This window comes from Pleurodeles waltl, chromosome 3_1 (genome assembly GCF_031143425.1).
Source record: "Pleurodeles waltl isolate 20211129_DDA chromosome 3_1, aPleWal1.hap1.20221129, whole genome shotgun sequence".
NCBI lineage: Eukaryota > Metazoa > Chordata > Amphibia > Caudata > Salamandridae > Pleurodeles > Pleurodeles waltl.
This window is the reverse complement of record NC_090440.1, coordinates 209,874,361-209,893,761: the sequence shown is the minus strand read 5'-3', so window position 1 is coordinate 209,893,761 and position 19,401 is coordinate 209,874,361. Positions and strand designations below refer to the sequence as shown.

Below are 19,401 nucleotides of genomic sequence, written 5' to 3'. Positions count from 1 at the left end.
TTAGAATTATGTATCAGGGTTTTGCTAAATTAATCACTAGGCCTTAGTTAGCAAGGGTCTGGGCCTAACTTCCTGGTCTCATATTAACTGTGTTTTTCTAACGTGCAATGTGATGTTTTCCTGAAGGACACGAAGCTGTACTTTTCCAGAAGCTAGAGATATGTGTGTAGCTGTAGTAAATTCTTTCTCATGGGGCCCGACTTGCTCAAGGAGACATTCTTGCCGAATGCAACAGTGTAATTCGCGACAGGTGCAAGGTCATCTGGACTAGGAGAAGACAATGGATAACTGACTAGAGCGACAAGTGTAACTTTTCTTACCTGACATTCCACCCGATGAAGACGTCAATCACAGGAGCCAATAAACTGCATGAGAGCTGTGTTAGGTGAAGATTCTAGTAAGGTGTGTGACGGATTATTGGATAGAGATAACGATGCACCAAATATTGCCCAATGGGAAATTAGAGACCTGTTAGACAGATTTGATATAACGGCGTAACCCGAGGAGAAACCAGCCTTTTTCAAACCTTTTTCGAGCCTTTTTTAAGCCATTCTTAACCATTCTTCCTCGCCATTACTTTGCCACCCCTGAAAACATTACCTAGCATTCTTTATTAAGAGACTATCGCCCTCATTACAACCCTGGCGGTCAAAGACCGCCAGGGCTGTTTTGGAGGTTGCACCGCCAACAGGCTGGCGATGCAAACTCACGGACTATGACCGCGGCGGTAGCGGACGCGGTCGCACCGCCGGGACAGGTGGTTTTCTGCCACGTTGGTCCCGGCGGTTTTAATCCGTCAGGGCAGCGCTGCCCAGGGTATTAAGAGTCCCCTTCCCGCCAGCCTTTCCATGGCGGTAGGAACCGCCATGGAAAGGCTTGCGGAAAGGGGATTCGCGGGGCCCCTGGGGGCCTCTGCACTGCCCATGCCTTTGGCATGGGCAGTGCTGGGGCCACCTGGCACAGCCCCACACAGCTTTTCACTGTCTGAAAAGCGCGACCCGTTGCACAGCAGCAACACCGCCGGCTCCATTTGGAGCCGGCTCCCATGTTACAGCAGACATCTCTGCTGGGCCGGCGGGCGGAAACTCGGTTTCCTCCCGCTGGCCCAGCGGGGATGTCATAATAGCCACTGCGGGAGTGCGGCCGCATTGGCGGCCAACGGCGGTTACAGCTTGGCGGCCGGCGGTTGCCGCCCGCCAAAGTTGTAATGAGGGCCTTTGTCTTATGCTTCAAACCATCCTCAACCTATGCCTTGCCTGATACTTACTTCTCCTCCTCATGAGGGAAGCGTCCTATTCTTAGCTATGCTTTGCTGAAACTTATTTTTCTATCCTGGCTGATGGCGAATCGACTGATGTCCTGAGGACGTAGACTGACGCTGTATGCTGACCCATTTGGATGGGTAACTATCTGTGATAAATTGTAAATTGTCTGTTTGCCTTTTCTGTCTAGGTACCAACTGCTCTTTTGATAGAGCCTATCGTTAGATGTTTTCCAAATTCGTGTTGCTAAATTGTTTTGCATGAAGTCCAACATGCTGATGTTAATTTGAGGTTAGTTAAGGAGTTCACTAATACCGAATGCAAATAGACAAATGACGAGAATTCTTGCTTTGTTGAATAATGTACTAATGCTACTCTGCTAAAGTTGATTCATGTTAACGTCGGGCTTTGTTTTAACATTCATGATCTATGCTTTGATAAAGTTTTACTCGAATTGCCATATTGTAGTGGTTTTGATGAGCTTGGTGATATTGAGACTAATAAATATGATATTAGCTTGTAACTAATAGGGAATAAATATCCTAACTCTTACTAGATTTGTATGATTATTCATGGCTGAAAGGTCATGGTGCGTTGGTCATATTAATCTGTCTTAAATGTTATTGATAGCACAATTGATTCTTGATCACTGATATTGATTGGGTTATTGTTATATTGATTGTGATGTCAATAGATACCTCATTCTGGTAAGTCTCCAAACGTGGTCAAAAGATTCATTGGCCTAAAACGTGTCCTTTGAAAGTTAAATTATCAAGGTTCGGATGCGTTATCAGGATTACCAGCATATTTTCTGGTAAACTTGTAATGAAGCCATAGACGTTGCTTCTATACTAAGTAGGTCACAACACTTTCTTCTATATCTTTTCTAAATAGAAACAAGGAAGAATATTGACAATGTTTACTGAATTGAGTTATGCCTGTTTCAACACCCACCGGACATCCTGTTATAAAGCCTTGCCACCCTATAGGAGTTGGTTTGTACTATATTGAAACAATAAAAGAAAATCAGCCTTAGTTTGGTCCGCTAAACTTTTGGTTTCCTCACCTTCTGTTTTGCTGATTTTTTTATTGTTGGGATTTAGGATTAAGCACACTTTACCACTACTAACCAATGCGAAATTCAATGTGCTCTCTCCTTTAAACATTGTAAAATTGGTTTACACCCACTGGCACATTTAATTTATTTGTAGGTCCCTAGTAAAGTGGTACTATACGTAGCCAAAGCCTGTAAAGTAAATGCTACTAGTGGATCTGCAGCACTGATTGTGCCACCCACGTGAGTAGACTTTCAAACATGTTCCAGATATGCCATTGCAGACTTTGTGTGCCAGGTCGAATCTGCCATTTCGACCTGGCACAATAAACCTTTTGCCAGTCCTAAACCTTCCTTTTTGATTCATAGGTCACCCCTAGAGTAGACTAAACAGTATAATATATTTAAAAAGTTGGACATGTACTGTTAAGCTTTACATGTCTTGGTAGAGAAAAACTCTCAAATTAATTTCCCATTACTACAAGGCCTACCTCTCTCATCTCCCAGGCTGAAGTGGCTTCAAAGGTCAGCTGACTGACCTACTGTTTTGAGCTACAGGGACAAAGAGAGGCCTCCCTGCATCTGCCTCACTGACTAGCTACCTGAACTTGCAACTGGACCTGCCTGAGCCTTGCTGGCCTCTGCTGGAGTGTGTTCCAGATCCCAAGAGGTGACCATTAGATCTTGGACGTTTGGAGTTGCGTCAGTTGAACTCCCCCTTCAAATAAATGAGAAATCCTGAAGTTTTGGGCTTGTTGCAACCTCAATGAGCCTGTTCACACCATGATTCTGCCACCCATGCCTATCGCCTTCACAAAACTCCAATGAACCCAACTCTTTGCACTGCGGGGACCGACAGCGACGACTGCAAATGTGAGATCTGCACTTCGAGCTGCAGTATCGACAGCTCACAATAAAAATGTATACAAATCTCCAGCAACAACCTTCCTCAACACCTGACAGGATTGCTACGCTATAGCAATGACCTTCTGTGAAGCCCGGCCTGCTCTTCACACTACGGCAACAACATGCGAAACGATCCTCCTGCTCTTTATGGTCTTCTACCATGAATGGATCTCTTTCCCCTAGGTTTTAGAAGGTAACCTTTTCAGCTGGACAATCCTGCTCCCTATATCCGGGCTGTGCTTCATCACGGTCAGACTAAACTTGTGACATTCACCTGGTCTTGCACGACCAGATAACTGGGAGTGGAGCTTTGTAATTATTTCTAAATTGGTTTGGGATTTTTCTTGTGTTATGTTTTCTCTTTATTACGTCTTGTGTGCTACATAAATACATTACACATTACCTCTAAGTTAAGCCTGACTGCTTTGTGTTAAGCTACCGGAGGATTATGCACAGGTTAGTTAAGTGATTTTTTGTGGTTCAATTGGACAAGGACTGTGGCTATGGCTTGAGTAGCCTTTCACCCTCCTCAACCAACATCCCAATTTCTCACAGATAAAATATTAAAAAGAGTAGTACGAATAAGGAATCTTTTAATCGCTTTATTTGTTTGTTTTTTATTTTATGGTAGTTCTTCTTTTCCTCATCATAAAAGTTCTTAAAATGATACTTGCAGCAAGATGATCTAGTGCTCTAATAAATGGTACTTGATTGGAATACTTGATGAAAATTGAAAAGAGGCAGTGATTGTCACCATCACAGTCTCATTCCTGCGTTTCCTTCTTACCGTATCTACGCCTCCGGCCATCAGTTCTGTCACAGTGGCCTTGATGTCATCAATGGGTAGTTTGTCCTGCAGTAAGAGATTAGCTAGAACTCCACTGTATTTGTTTCTGTTCTTCTGGTTGAGCTTCAGATCCATGTAGATGTTATGGATGCATTTGTCCGCTGTAAAAATAGAGAGAGTAAACACCAACTAAATGTACAGTGAATCCAGGCTTATTCAGTAGATGAGGGGAAGATACGTGACGGAGAGACTGCAGATCAGATGAGGATGGACAGGAAAGCTTTCTCAGTTAACACCAATAGGGAATTAGAACCACTGGATTGAAAGAATTGATTCAAGCTGAAGGATTTTTTGAAGTGACAGAGTAATTCAGTCAGCCAGAGAATCTTCAACGTGTCAAGAAAATCAACTTCTGGAGCCCCACAGAGGAATTCTATTTACATGTTGTAATCATAGGCTTTCAGCCATTTGAGTAAAAAGTTGGGAAAATAGTCCAAGGGCCTCATTATGAGTTTGCTGGACGGACGAGCCGACCACCAAACTCAGTGAGGGGATGCCGCCATCATACTGGTGGCATCCTCCCCAAGCGTATTACAATGTTACAGCCTTGATGATTGGCGGGAACATTGTATTATGCGTTCCCGCTGGGCTGACAGTAGCAACAGTGCTACAATATTGGCCTCAGCTCCTTTAAGGGAGCTGAAGCCAATATTGGAGCACACCAGCACCATTGGAATGCACACTGTCTGCACTGCAGGGCAGACAGTGCGCATTCTGAAGGTGCTGGGCAAGGGGGACCCTTCACAGCCCATGCCATGGGCAGTGCCAGGGCCCCCCTGTGGCTCATAGCACTGGCTTTCCACCTGCCTTTGGCTGGCAGACAGCTGAGCTGTAATCAGCCAGGCGCTGCCGAGTTCAGTGCCACCCTGGCTGAGTACTCCAACCATCGTCACCATGTTGCAAACCATGTTGCTGATGGGGAGAGCGGTCCCCTGGTGGGACCGCTCGCCAGGGTTGTAATGTGGCAGTCAGACCACCACAGTTGCAGCAGTCCGACAGTCACCATGAGGCTTTCGGTCCTTGGACCGACAGCCTTGTAAAAAAGCCCCAAGTATTAATGGATCTCCCCCTCACACTTTAATAAATAGAACCTTACCAACATGCTTCAGATGGAGAGGTACCAATCAAATGTAGGGAAGTCATTCCAAATGCCTAACTATCACTATCTCTTGTATCAACAATGTCCATCAATAATATTCCTTAGGTGATGGTCAAATGAACATCCACAACCAGTTCATCAGTAAAAAGGAACATCCAAGCCAAGGATGTTATCAATTGTTTTATATTTGTTTCTTCCTTTTGTTTTTCAATAAACATAATCTTATTCCAGCCTTCTTCGTTATTGTAAGCATGCAAGGTGGTGGCCCAGCCAACTTATTTTTCCCTGCCATGGGACTTCATTAGGGTTCTCACTCACGCTGAAGTTTCGTACCATTGTATTATAGGAGATTTGTGGCAGTTGGGCCTCACGGAGTGTGCACCCACATTGAATTGAGTAATAGACCAGTGTGATTTAGTAGAGCCGCAACTGCCAATTTTTAGGGTTTTCTTCGGATAGAGAGGTGTCTGCTCATGCTGTGTACTTGAAGGCTTCAGTGAGCTAGCTGTCTGCCATACAGGAATCATACACCTGTTCTCTCAAGAGTACTGTAGAAGATGATCTTTTAATTATGAGCCATGAGATACCACTTTCGATTCATATCTGCGAATCTCCTAGCTAGTTTAGAAATACATCTACATATAACATTGCCAAAGCTCATCCATTATATCCTGCAGTACCACTGTCCCATCAGTGTCCTAACAGTCCTGGAAGTGTACCTACATAGATAAAGCTCTTACTCAACCGATCTTTAAGGAACACAGTAAAAAAACATCTTTCCTTTATTGTCATTACTAGTACCTGCTTTTATATTCTTCAAAGCATCATAATTGCTTTATGCATAGCATTCCTCCTATTTCAGTGCAGATGGTTCAATATGAAGTCCAGTGGGCACTAGGCATCATGACTAATTGTAATAAACAACATTTTTAACTATTTTTTGCACCACCTAATATTCTACTAGGATTTTCATTGCTAACCCATTCCATACACCTCTCGTCTTTCATCTATCCAATCATGCATTCTGTTTATTGTGATAAGGTATGTTTCAGTTAACTTAAGCTGAATGGTTCTACGATATATGTTAGGTAAGAGAAGGATGTGATGTTGATGTGGAAGTTCTTTGCCAACTATAGGGCCTTGGTGCCATGTTGTGCTCATGGTTCTGTGTGGTGTGAGTTCAGCATTTTTTGGAGGAAAGTGTTGAGTGGGCATGTGTATTCAACGCATATGGTGAGATTTGTCTACTTTATACTCACTTTGTATTTGTGTGGTATGTCCTGGGTTTGACTGATGTTTGCGGCACAGAGCTAACCAAATATTCCTAAGCTTAAATTGAAGTAAATGCTTCCCATTCTCCTTTTTCTTGCCTCAGAATCTCCTTTTTGTCTGCCTAGTGTCTCAATCTCCTTTGTCTTGAATCCTGTGTTCCCTAATATTTGTTTCTGCAAGAACATAGCCGAACTGCTTAGTCTTTGCCTTCACATCCCACAAAAGCCGGTCTCATTCATTCATATCCTTTGGTCTACTTTGTTGCGTGATTCATCATTTTCTACCTTAGCTCTCGTTTTCCATTATATATTTTATTTTTACATGCATGCCTCAAAATCTTGATATCATGCTTCCCATGCAATACTTTCTTGCCCCCTACTATTCTCTGATGTTCTTTTTCCCAATATCATATTAACAGGTCCCGTTTATGTCCCGCCTTATTCCTTCTGATTTCCCTTTTTCACATGTTCTCTTGGGTTCTGATAATTGTCTGTGGTGATACCAAAGTTTCTTAATTTATCTTGTCGTGCTCCTCTTTAGCCAAACCCTCAGTTTTTCCTGTCTTTTTTGTCCCATACTATACTTCATAATCTTTTTTTCATCACCCTGATATGGTTTGTCACTTCACCCACATTACACACTTCTTGGGGTAGAGGTAACCAATAGTTGAAATGAAAACTGTGTGTATTTTCTAATACTAAGATGTGTTGCCAAGATTACAGCATCATAAGCGAGACACTACAGCATTCTGCTGATATGTCAGTCCGGAGAAGCCTAATTCCCTGATAAGGTGGAAATATATACATACAAGCTTAACTTTACAAGTTCCATTTAATCCCCTGAAGTGATCTTATATGGAACTTTTAGCGACATTTATGCAATCCCGCAAGTGAACGTCAGTTCTCATTTCCAGCACCCCACAGTCACCTAGACATCCCTATTTTCATTCCCAGGAATGGCGATAAGCACGTCTGCTAAAGCACAAACTAATTGTTTGAGAAGAGGCCCTGCCACATACCAGCTGATAAAGAGTGTGTTGCACAGTGGGAGTTTCACTTACAATATTGGACAACATCTTCAACTTGGATAAAAAGGAAGAGATGACGTGCAGAACAAATAGCATCCAGCTTGGTCACTGACCTGAAACATCACAAGCTTTTTGTACACTGAACCCATACTCAAAGGTCCTTGTGAATCTGCAGATGTTACAGAGAGAAAGCAACAAAAGAAAATCGCTGTAAAGAAAGAAGGTTACTAACGCATATTTCTTCCCCTGATGGATTGGCATGCTGAAGACTTCATATGACAGGCTGCAAGCACGAAAAGAAGAGTAAAGCTGGAAGGAACACCTAGTTGCTTTTTACTATTGTGAAGACATAATGCAAATGTAAAGGGAATAGCCTTTTAAAAAACAAGGAACAAGCTCACTCCACTTGAGGTCCAGATTTAAACTGTGATGGAGTGTAGTTTTTTTTAATCAATATTAATATGGAGTGCTTGTAGGACAATGCATAATGAAGCTGCATAGAAAATGTATTAACCTGAAAATTAATGTACATGTTTGAAATGTGCCCACCAATTTATACGATGATTAATGAAATTGACTAATAATGAGTTAATAATAGTACTAATGTGTGATTTGTATTAGTTTTGAGAGTTATATGTTAAGGTCTTGCTAAATTAACCACTAGGCCTTAGTTAGCAAGGGTCTGGGCCTAGCTGCCTGGTCTCACATTAAATGTGTTTTTCTAACGTGAAATGTGCTGACTTGCTGAAGGATGAAACTGTTCTCTTCCAGAAGCTGGAGATGTGTGTGTACCCGTAGTAAATTCTTTCTCATGAGACCTGACTTGCTCAAGGAGACATTCTTGCCGACTGCAACAGTGTAATTCGCAACAGGTACAAGGGGCCAGATGTAGGAAAAATAAAAATTGCGAGTCGCATTTTGCGAGTCAATGCGACTCGCAAAATGCGACTCGCAATTTGGTATGCCAGGAAATAAACCGGTCCGATTTAGCGACTCGCATCCGGACTCGCAACGCTGTGTGCGAGTCCGCAGATTGCGAGGTCGCTGTTTGCGAGTGTGCAAAAAACGAACTCGCAATTAGCGAGTTGGTGTCGCAAATTGCGAGTTCCCTCAAAATTGCTTGCAGGTGCAGCAGAACACTCCAGAAAGCACACCAAAACACTCTGGAAACACTTCCTGGCACATGATGATGACATCACAGCCAGGAAGTTAACAAATACACCTGGGAGGAGGCTGGACCACACCCTTTTACAACTGCCAGTCTGCACACTGAGCTAGCTGCAGCAGCCATGGAGGGAACCCCCCGAAAAAGGAAAATTAAATTCTCTGAGAGGGAGCTTGAGGTGCTGACCGAAGAATGTTGTCAGCACCATGATGAGCTCTTTGGGAGAGCTGCCCTCACTGTTCCAGAGGCCACCAAAAAGAAAATCTGGCAGGAAATGCAAGAGAAAATCAATGCCCTGGGGGTGAGCCACAGGACAATTGAGGACATAAGGAAGAGGTGGTATGACCTCCGCTCCCGGACCAAGGAGAGGGTGGCAGAAAGGCTCCGGGAGATGAGAGGCACTGGAGGGGGACCATCATCTTTGCCACCACCCACACCCCTTGAAGACAGGATTGAGCAAACCTTTGAGCCGGAGGCAGTGTGTGGATTTGGGGACCTGGACACTTCAGAGCCCAGCACATCAACCGGTGAGTACCATGTGATAAGCCTGTACCCCTATCAATGTCATACCCCACCCACCATGTACACATGTGCATGCACAACCAAATTAGCTCCATTTCAGGGGAGAAAAAGCCAGAATGATGCATTATGGGAAATGTAGTCCAATAGGCAGTGCATAGGCAAATGTTTATTAGGAATTGTGCAAAAGATACTAGACACTGACAGTGTGTTCCCCATGTCCCACAGGTCTCCAGCAAGACACCCCCTACACCCCAAGCACCCAGGCCCAGGAGGACACCCCAGGACCCTCCAGCACCCCCACATGCACAGTCAGCAGCATTCCTGCAGTTGTAACGCCTGCTGCAACAGCAACGCCAGGAGCTGCCCCAGCAACAGCCAGGGAGGATAGAGGTGCGAGGACAGGGCAGCCACCACTGCGCAGGCGTCGCAGGGCAAGAGCGTCTGATTTCCGGATTCATCCTCCAACCAGCAGTGAGGCACATCTGCTGCGGGGTCAGCGCCTGCAGAACACAATATTGGGCAGGATCAGTGGGGTGCTGCACCGCATTGAAAGACAAAACCATGCAAGCATGCAGCACCTCAACAGGCGGATGGACCTGATGTGCCAGAACACTGGGGACATTGCCTCTGCCATCAGGGAACTGGCGGCCGGACTGCTGGGTCAGGCAGAGGCTGAGCGGCGCAGGGATCGGCAGATTATGTTAAGACTGGACAGGATGGCCACATCAATCGGCAGGCTAGCCATCAACACAACAGGCCTGTCGAGGAGGACAGTTGGCCTGCAAATTGAGATGGGCCATTTTGCTGGGGATGTTGCCAGGGGCCTGGGACGTCTCACACATATCATAGAACTAATGGAGACACGTGAGATGTCGAGGGCCACCAGGGAAACACCCCAAGATAGTGAAGAGGGCTCCACAGTGAGCAGTGTATCTGCCACTGACAGTAGGGTGCTATGGAGTGGGAGGCAGAGCACCATAGATGCGGCTGGGACCAGCCAGGCTGGCAGGAGGGGCAGGAGAAGTTAGCCAACAGCCCGGACAAACAAATGTGGCACATGGCTTTAATGTGCCACATGAGTGGTTGGCATTTCCCTGCCCATGGACAATTTCATCTTGTATATAGTTCATGCATTACATTATTAAAACAGTTATTTTTCTTCCACTTAACAAAAGGAGTGTTTGGTTAATGGGTGAGTATGGTGGGAGTTTACACGTACCGTCCAAAATATTGCGTTGCAATGTGTTCCCATCTCAGTCTGCCTTGATTAGTTAGACTCCTATCCCCATGATGGCGGTGTGGTTGTTCTTGCTCTTCCTCATCAGGATCTGGGTCTGCAGGGGTGAGAGGTAGCCCACGTCTGGTGGCTATGTTGTGGAGGATGGCGCATGCGACCACAATTTTGAAGGCGGTAATGGGGGTGTATTGGAGGGCGCCTCCGCTGCGGTGGAGGCATCGGAATCTTGCCTTCAGGAGTCCGAAGGTGCGCTCTATGAGGTTCCTGGTCCTCTTATGCGCACTGTTGTATTGCCTCTCTGAATCATTGCTGGGTGTTAAAAATTGAGTCATGATCCATGGCCTTAGAGCATATGCACTGTCACCTGTTGGGCACAAAAGTACACTGTTAGTAAGTCCAGATAGTCATGCACAGTGACCTGTGTGTATGTCTGCAAGGTGTATGCAGCTCTACCTAGGAGGTATCCGTCTCCAAACTCCCCACATTCCAGGCGTTGATGTATCCCACTATGTCTAAAAATGTATGAGTCATGGGTACTGCCTGGAAACTTAGCTACGATGTCCGTGATGACGTAATGGGCATCACAAACAACCTGTATGTTGAGTGAGTGGGTACACTTTCTGTTGCGGAAAATATGTTCCAGATTAGCGGGGGGGCATATTTGAATGTGTGTCCCATCTACACATCCAATGACATGGGGGAAGTGGGCAATGCGGTAAAAGTCCAGCTTCGTGCTGTTAATTTCTGCCTCATTCCTTGGTAAGTATATGAACTGAGACCTGTGCGCTACTAAGGCATCTAGGAATGCCCTGAGGAACCTTGACACTGCACTTTGGGATACCCCACCTGCCACGGCAATGACCCCCTGATAGCTCCCTGAGGCCAAGAGGTGCAGTGCGCATAGTACTTGCACATGCGTAGGGATGGCGCAGCCACGCAGAGTCTTGTGTTCTAGCTGTGGTTTTAGTAAATCTATTAATTCTAGAATGGCAGCGCTGCTAAGGCGGTATTTATCATAGATCTCCTCTTCAGTTTGCTGGAAAAGGGTCTGCCTTGTTCTATATATCTTCTCCTGTCTGTGGCCCCTCCTCCTCCTCTGCTGGGCTGCGTAGACTCTCCTCCTCACTGCTATCAGGTATATGTCCGCCATCTTGAGTGACCCAGATGCCTTCTGGGTCTCCTTTTATACTTTGGTAATGGTTACCACCTGCTCTGAGTTAGTGGTAAATGAAACTTGCAAACTGGTTTTTTTGCGACTAGTCGCAATTTGCGAGTTGCAATTGCATATGGGTTGCGACTCGCAAATTGCGACTCGCACATTGCGGGTCGCAAAAGGGGGTCGCAACGGGTGCGACTCGCAAACGGGGCACATCGCTTTTTGCGAGTCGGAATTGGGCTTTTTGCATCCCATTTCCGATTTTGCACTGTCGCAAATTGCGATTCGGCCCGTTTGCGAGTCGCAAACGTTTGCTACATCTGGCCCAAGGTCGTCTAAACAGGTATGGACAATGGGACTACTGACTGAATTTGTGAGAATAAAAGTTTGCATCTGACATTCTACCAGTTGGAGACGTCAATTACAGGAGCCAATCAACTACGTGAGAACTGTCTTAAGTGAAAATTCTAGTAAAATAATCGACAGATCATTGGTTAAAGATAACGATGCACCAAAACTTGCCCAATTGGAAATTAGAGACTTGTTCGACAAGTTTGATATAACGGGGTGTCAGAAGGAGAAATCAGCCATTACGAGCCATTCTAAGCCACTTTGCCATTACTGCGCCATTATAGAGACATTCATACTGTTACTACAATCCTTCTGTCTTAAAGACTTTGCTGTTTGGTTTTACAAACCATCCTCAGCTCTTGTCTTGCCTGATACTTACTTTTCCTCCTTATGAGGGAAGTGCCTTACTTTGCCCTGTACTGCTGAACTTTGCTGCTTATACTGGCTGGGTGCGAATCGACTGATGTCCTGAGGACGAAGACTCACTCTGTATGCTGACCCATTACGGAGGGTAACTATATGATGATGTATTGTAATTGTCTATTTGCCTTTTCTCTCTAGGTACCAACTGCTCTTTTGATAGAAGCCATAGTTAGATGTTTTTCTAAATCTGTGTTGCTAAATCGTTTTGCATGAAGCCCAACATGCCAATGCTAATTAGAGGTTAGCTAAGGAATTCACTAATTCGGATGCAAATAGACAAATGACTGATTCTATGCTTTGTTGAATAAATGTGCTAATGATACTCTGCTAAAGTTAACCCATGTTGACATTGTGTTTTGTTCTGATGTTTATGATCTTTGCTTTGATAAAGGCTTATTTAAGTTGCCATATTGTGACATTGTTGATGTGTTTGCTGGTATTGAGACTAATAAACTTGCTAGTAGAGTGTAACAAATAGGGAATAAATATCATAAACCTTGCTAAAGTTGTGTGGTTATTCATGACTGAAAGGTCATGGTGTGGTTCGATTCTTACTAATGTCATTAATTAATTCGATTGATTAGTTATTGTGAATATTGATGAGGTTATTGATCTATTGATTGAACTGTTGAATAGATATCTCGTCCTAAGGAGTCTCCAATCAGAGTCAAAAGATTCATCGGCCTAAAACAAGTCTCAGAGTGAGGAAATTGGCTAGATTGGGACGCGTTATCAGTTCTGGTAGCAGAGGACGGTTTGGGCTCTTTGGGGCCCTAGGACGAGGGACCATTGTTGAAAACTGTTTTGAGATAATGCAACTTGGAGAGATGATGTGCCCCTAAATCCCAAATGACTTTCCCGGAATCTCAGAGCTTGCCGAAGTGAGTTGGGTATGTTCTCGGCGTTCTAGTGATAGTATGCGTGACGTAGAATTTGCGCTTGCACAGCTTATGCATATCGCAGGTGAATTGTGAGTGTTTGTGAGAATTTAGGCCAGGTGATGTTTTAGTAGGAGTGTGCGTACTCCACAGTATGAGAGTAGGGAAGTCAGCGAACTTCATGTGAGTGTGGCGCTTTGTGCTAAAAAATTGTCCACGTGGTTGTTGGTGATGTCCAGACCCTGCGTGGTCTAAGACTCCGGAGTATATTGATAAGTGTATGAGACACTTGGCTTATGTTGTAATTTGCACGGTTTAATAGGTCAATCGGGCATGGTTGACAAGTCGAGTTTGAGTCAAAGTGTGTGAGTGAAAACCTTAGATGGAGATTTGGTAAGTTCTAAAGTGCACTAGAACAAGCCATTGACAAGTCGAGAGTAAAATTTGCGGGTCGAATTCTGCTTGCGAGTGCGGGATCTGAGAAGGAGAGAGTAGCGGCCGAGGCTTCAAGTGAAATCTCTGTAAAGTTCTGAAGCGATTGTGTTACCCTTCCTGTAGTAAACCGGCAAATTTGAGTTTTGTTGTTAAAAGTGCTCGCAATATATTGCATTAGTTCGGTGTGAATTAAGAGTGAGGAAGACAAGCCGCAAGACTTTGTCAGCCGCAGTGTGTGTGAGTGTGACTTCATTGGAGCCGCACTGGGATAGGTCCGTTGTAGAGAAGGGTCACGCACGGGTTGGCAGCCGTCCGTGAGAGGCAATTGGTTGAGAAGGCAGGTGAAAGGGGTTCTGGGAATTAAAGTCACTTCCTGATTCGATTCTAAACAAAATAAAAGATGCAAAAATGAGGTTTTTCAAGGCTTTAAGGAGCGCTTTGAGGGAAGATGTGTACATTACAGCGAGTGTGGGGGAACCTACATCACCAGAGGATACTCCAGCTTATGCCGTCATGGAGGAGAAGGGAGTAGCGCCATGTCTTTGGCTAAAGCAATGGTGCAAAATGAAAGAGAAAGAAGGATGCTTGGTGTTTCCGGAGCACGGAACGTTCAATATAAGGAATTTGGAAAATTTGCGGAGGGTGTTAATGAGCAAAAGCCAACTCCGAGGCCAGCACAGTTTGAGGCGTTAGCTATTTGGAAACTGATGGCAATACGACAACAGCAACAGAAATTTGAGAGGAGAATGAGGAAAGCAGAAAAGATACTAGCGGAGGCTAGATGGGATAGTGAGACTAGGATGTGGAGAAGGGAAATAATAGACGGAGTTAGAATGTTCCCGGCAATAACTCAAGAAGCTAGCACACAGGGAAGAAAGGCTACTGGCAAAACGGACAAGGGCTCTAGCAAGGAGAAGGAGACTAAGAAGTCTTGGGTAGATGCAGACGACTCGGATGATGATGAGTTTCTTAATCAGTTGTTACATGATTGACCACTGCCATATGCAATAGATGACAATAGACCAAGTACTAGTGCAGGTCCTGTAAATTCAACGCAGACGCAGGGAGTAACAAACCAGATACAGGTAAATACTGTAGCAACACCAGCCTGATACAGAATGGTGTTAGTGTATCCACTGCACCAGAGATGCAGCCACAGTTGCAGCCACCACCGGTTTAGAGACTCTACCCTGATGTTCCGGTATTAGAGACTACTACGAGTTTGATGGTGCCGCCTGATCCAGCATATACGAGATCAAAGTTAGTGCAAATTGAGCCAACTCCACTTCTGCTGCCGCAGCCGCAGCAACAGATGGTTCCGAGTTACACTTCGGTCGCAGGACCGCAGTCAGCCACCACACCTGCAATGAGTCAGAATATTGGAGTTAATGTTCCACAGGCCTTGGGACGTAGACAGGCACCCACTGCCATATCTTTGCTTATTACTGTTGGTCCGCCAGTACCATTGTACGCGCAGGACAGGCCCAGCATGTGTGATCAGGGAGTAATGACCCAAGAGATGACAAGAGGAGGGTTCATAGGGAGCTCTCAAGGAACAACTCCAGTAGACCAGATGGCAGAGAGGTCTAGGTCCCTGTTAGACTTTAGTCCGATAGGGATTCTTACAGATACTATGAGACAATCAGGTTTGGGATTGCTGACTCCGCAGATCCCAAGTGCGAATGTGCCACAACAATCAATGATGCACGCTGGAAATATCACGTTGCAAGGGTTAACAGCGCAACAATTGAATGAATGGTTAGACAAGTTGAATTCACCACAGACTACTCTTGCAACAGCAGAGCGGTCAGAGAGAGACGAATACCTGAATTTTGTGAGGTTGGGTATTGAAGCAACCAAGTTAGTCGAAGGAAGCATGGGAGTTAATAGATTAGAATCATACACTGAAGCAGAATTGAGATATTTGTGCCCCAAGATAACTAAAGAGGTGAGCAAAGTGCACCAGAGGTTAGCGAACGTGGAAGATAAATACGACATAGGTTTGGACAATATCAAACATCTGAAGAGGAGCTATAGGCTAGATTTTGAACCTAAAGATTTTGACCACATGAGGTCTACTGGGATGAAGGCACACCTTAAGGAAATACTACAGAGTGCTCAGATTTGGGGAGCATTAGAGAAGTGGGAAGGCAGATGGGCAAAGAGAAGAAATAAAGGAAAAAGTGACTGCATAGAGCAGCAGCAACAGCAGGTGAAAACTCTGTCGGATACTGGTACAATAAAAATGTTACCCATGAGAGAGACAGCTGGAGGGGTTCTGGTCCATGTACCATGGTCTAGAGGTGACATTTTGTCTTTCACAAATGACTTCCCCAGATTGAGGTAGAAGCTGATAGAGTGGTATCAACAGGCAGACAGGTTTGTGAAGCTCGCGAAATGTCTTTGGGAAGACTTAAATACACTGTTTGAGATCATTGTTCCAGCTGATTTGTGGCTTGAGTGTAAAAGAAGTGTGGATTGGCCGACAGCAGAACCGGCAAGGGACAAAGCTACAGGAGCACCGTCTCCTGAAGTGATGAAACTGTACTACAAGGTGATGGAATTTTTGAAGCAGAAAGTGTTGCAGCAGAATATTGTTTGGCAAAAGATTGATCGAACGGCACAAGAAGGCAAAGAGTCGATACATGCTTACTATGAGAGGTTGTTGAAAGCGTTCAAGCATTACAGTGGCACAGAGATCATAGAGCCGAAAGACATGAATCACCTGGTGTTTAGGTTTGTTGAAGGACTGAGACCACAGATTAGTCAGATGATTAAGAATCATTTGATCTGTTGGCAAGCGAAGCCGATTGATGAGGTGTTCCAGCATGCGAAATACTGTAGTGACGAGATTGAGTTGAAGCAGAGGAAGTTAAAAGAAAAGGTGATGGTGATGCAAATTAAGGCAGCTCAAGCAGGGATGGAGGGAAATGGAGTGCAGCAGATGGTGCAGCAGCCGCAGCGAAACAGAATGTTTCAGATGCAAGTGAGAGGCAGAGGTCGAGGAGGTTTTGTGAACCGTGGTCCAGATCTGAATACTGTAGTGGTTCAAAATGATGTGCAATGGATGAAGAAGGTGTTACCATGCCATGCGTGCGGGGGTGTGGGGCACTGGAAGTGGGAATGTCCGATGATGGTGCACGAAGGTGTTGTTCAAGAAAGCAATCATATCGGTACATTTCAAAATGTTAAAGGACCAAGAGTGAGGGGTCCAAATCCAAATTTTCAGAATAACATGGTTCAGATGCAGGGTCTTCAACCAATGCAACAGGTGCAAATGCCATGTGTACAACCAGTGCAGATGCAGCAGGTGCAACAGCAGATTCCAGTGGTACCTAGACAGCAAATGCAGGTGCCTCTAGCTCCAATGGGACAGCAACAGGTGATGCTTCCTCAACAGGTCACAGGTCAGTCAAAATAATGCAGTACAACAATTCCCATTGCGTGGAGAGAATGGAATAAACGATGAATGGTCAGATGACTGTTCAGATAGCGAGGAGTGCAAGCTTGCAGCATCCACAGAAGTGGATAAGAGGGGACCTTATGTGCAAGGGAAGGTGATGGGTCACAAGGTTTCATTCTTGGTTGACACAGGAGCTACACGCTCTACAGTTAGAAGTGCAGAGGTTCCGAAGTTGCCTCTTTCTGGGCGTACAATAAAGGTGGTAGGAGTAGCAAATCAACTCCTGACTAATCCGAATACAGATCCGGTCCAAGTTGAGATTGGTACCTTCCAGGGATTACACAGATTTGTGGTCTGTGATTCAAGTCCCATGACCTTACTGGGAAGAGACTTACTGTGAAAGACGAGGTGCTCAATAACGTGTTCCAATGAAGGAATTGAGGTGCAGACAAACAGTGATGATGAAGGGGATGATTGTCAGATCTCAGAGCCAGAGACGGAAACGACAGATGAGGAAAACTCTCTGATAAGCTTCTTGCCGATGTTCACAGTACCCGATTTGCCAGCAGAGTTGCAGGGAACAGTCACAGAGAAGGTGTGGGACTTGACAGGAAAAGAAGTGGGACTGATAAAAGGAGTAGAACCAGTCAAAGTAGAGGTGAAGCCAAATACAGTGTTTCCCCAGGTGCCGCAGTATCACATGGCACAGGATGTCCTCATACAGGTGACACAGATAATTGCAGACTTTGTGACGCAAGGGGTCTTGAAAGAAGTAGTGAGCAGTCCATGTAATTCACCAATCATGGGACTGAGAAAGCCTTGTGGGAAAGTTTGAATTGTCCAAGATCTGAGGAAAAGTAATGACATAGTGGTGAAATGTTGAACCCATAGTGCCATATCCAGCTGTGATTATGTTTCAGGTTCCATGTGACGCGGAGTGGTTCACGGTTGTGGACTTTTTCTCAAGAGTTATTTTCGGTGCCTCTTCATGAGGATAGCCAATTTCTCTTCAGTTTAAAATTCTTGCTCAAAGTTTACAGTTGGTGTCGAATTTCTCAAGGGTTTTCGGAATCGCCATCCATCTTCAATCAGATCCTGAAGAAAGACTTGGAATCATTGGAACTGCCTTTTAATTTGACTTTAGTGCAGTAAATTGCTGATTTGTTGATTGCATCCAAAATTAAAGATGACTGCAGCCTTACTGAACCACTTGGGAAAGAATGGGCATAAGGTGTCCCCAAAGAAGCTGCAATACTGTCAGAAAGAGGTGAAATACTTAGGTCATCTGATTGAGAAAGGGTCGAGGAGAATATCCAAAGAAAGGGTGACAGCCATATTGCAGATGAATCCCCCGACATCCAAGAGAGATGTTAGGATGTTCCTGGGAATGGTGGGCTACTGTCGCCAGTAGATTCCAAACTTCTCGATTATTTCTAAGCCATTGGTGAGGTTGACAGTTAAAGAGGTTAAGGATAGCCTGGATACTATAAATATGTCCGAGAAAGAGATAAAGGCATTCATCGAGCGGAGGGAATGTATGTGCAGGGCTCCAGCTTTAGGTATGCCTGATTACACGAAGCCTTTTGTCCTGTTTTGTCATGAACGTGATGCTTGTTCTTTGTCTGTCCTGACACAGGTCCATGGAGGTGCAAACCGCCCAGTAGCGTATTTTTCAGCTACTTTGGATCCTGTTGCAGCAGCCTTACCAGGTTGTCTGCGTGCAGTTGCAGCAGTTGGTCAAAGCCTTACTCAGTGTGAAGGCATAGTGATGGGACATCCTTTAACAGTAATGGTCCCACACTCAGTCGAAATACTATTCACTCGAACAAAGACTCAGCATATGACAAATGCTCGCCTGACCAAGTATGAGACAATTATATTAGGGTCACCTAATGTATCATTGAAGCGTTGTACTGTATTGAACCCGGCAACTTTACTTCCAAATGAGAGTACAGATGTTGATGATGTTGAAGAGGTAGAACATGATTGTCTTGAGGTAACAGAACTGTGCACCAAACCAAGACCTGACATTAAAGATACCCAATTGGAAGAAAATGATTACATTATCTTTGTTGATGGTTCATGCCTGAGAGACTCAGTAGGAGTACTGAGAGCCGGATATGCTGTGTGCACAATCACTGGCATCCTAGAAGCATCTTGGCTCGAAAGAGTATACCCTGCTCAAGTGGGTGAATTGGTTGCTGTTACCAGGGCATGCCATGCCGCTGACAAATTGAAAGTCACTGTCTATACTGATAGTCGGTACGGATTTGGAATTGTCCATGATTTTGGCCAGCTATGGTCTAAGAGGGGTTTCATGACTTCTTCTGGTTCCCCAGTGAAAAATGGTGAAAGAATAAAGGA

The 19,401-nt window shown here is 44.9% G+C and overlaps 1 protein-coding gene across 1 annotated transcript in view; it reads right to left on the bottom strand.

Moving 5' to 3' along the window:
* The window catches only part of LOC138283399 (cholesterol side-chain cleavage enzyme, mitochondrial-like), a 62,237-nt gene that overhangs the window by 26,263 nt on the left and 16,573 nt on the right, over window positions 1–19,401 (bottom strand). Inside the window, exon 3 of the mRNA XM_069221366.1 lies at window positions 4,010–4,170. Within this exon, the coding sequence (XP_069077467.1) occupies window positions 4,010–4,170 (161 nt within the window). The remainder of the gene's footprint in view (window positions 1–4,009; window positions 4,171–19,401) is intronic.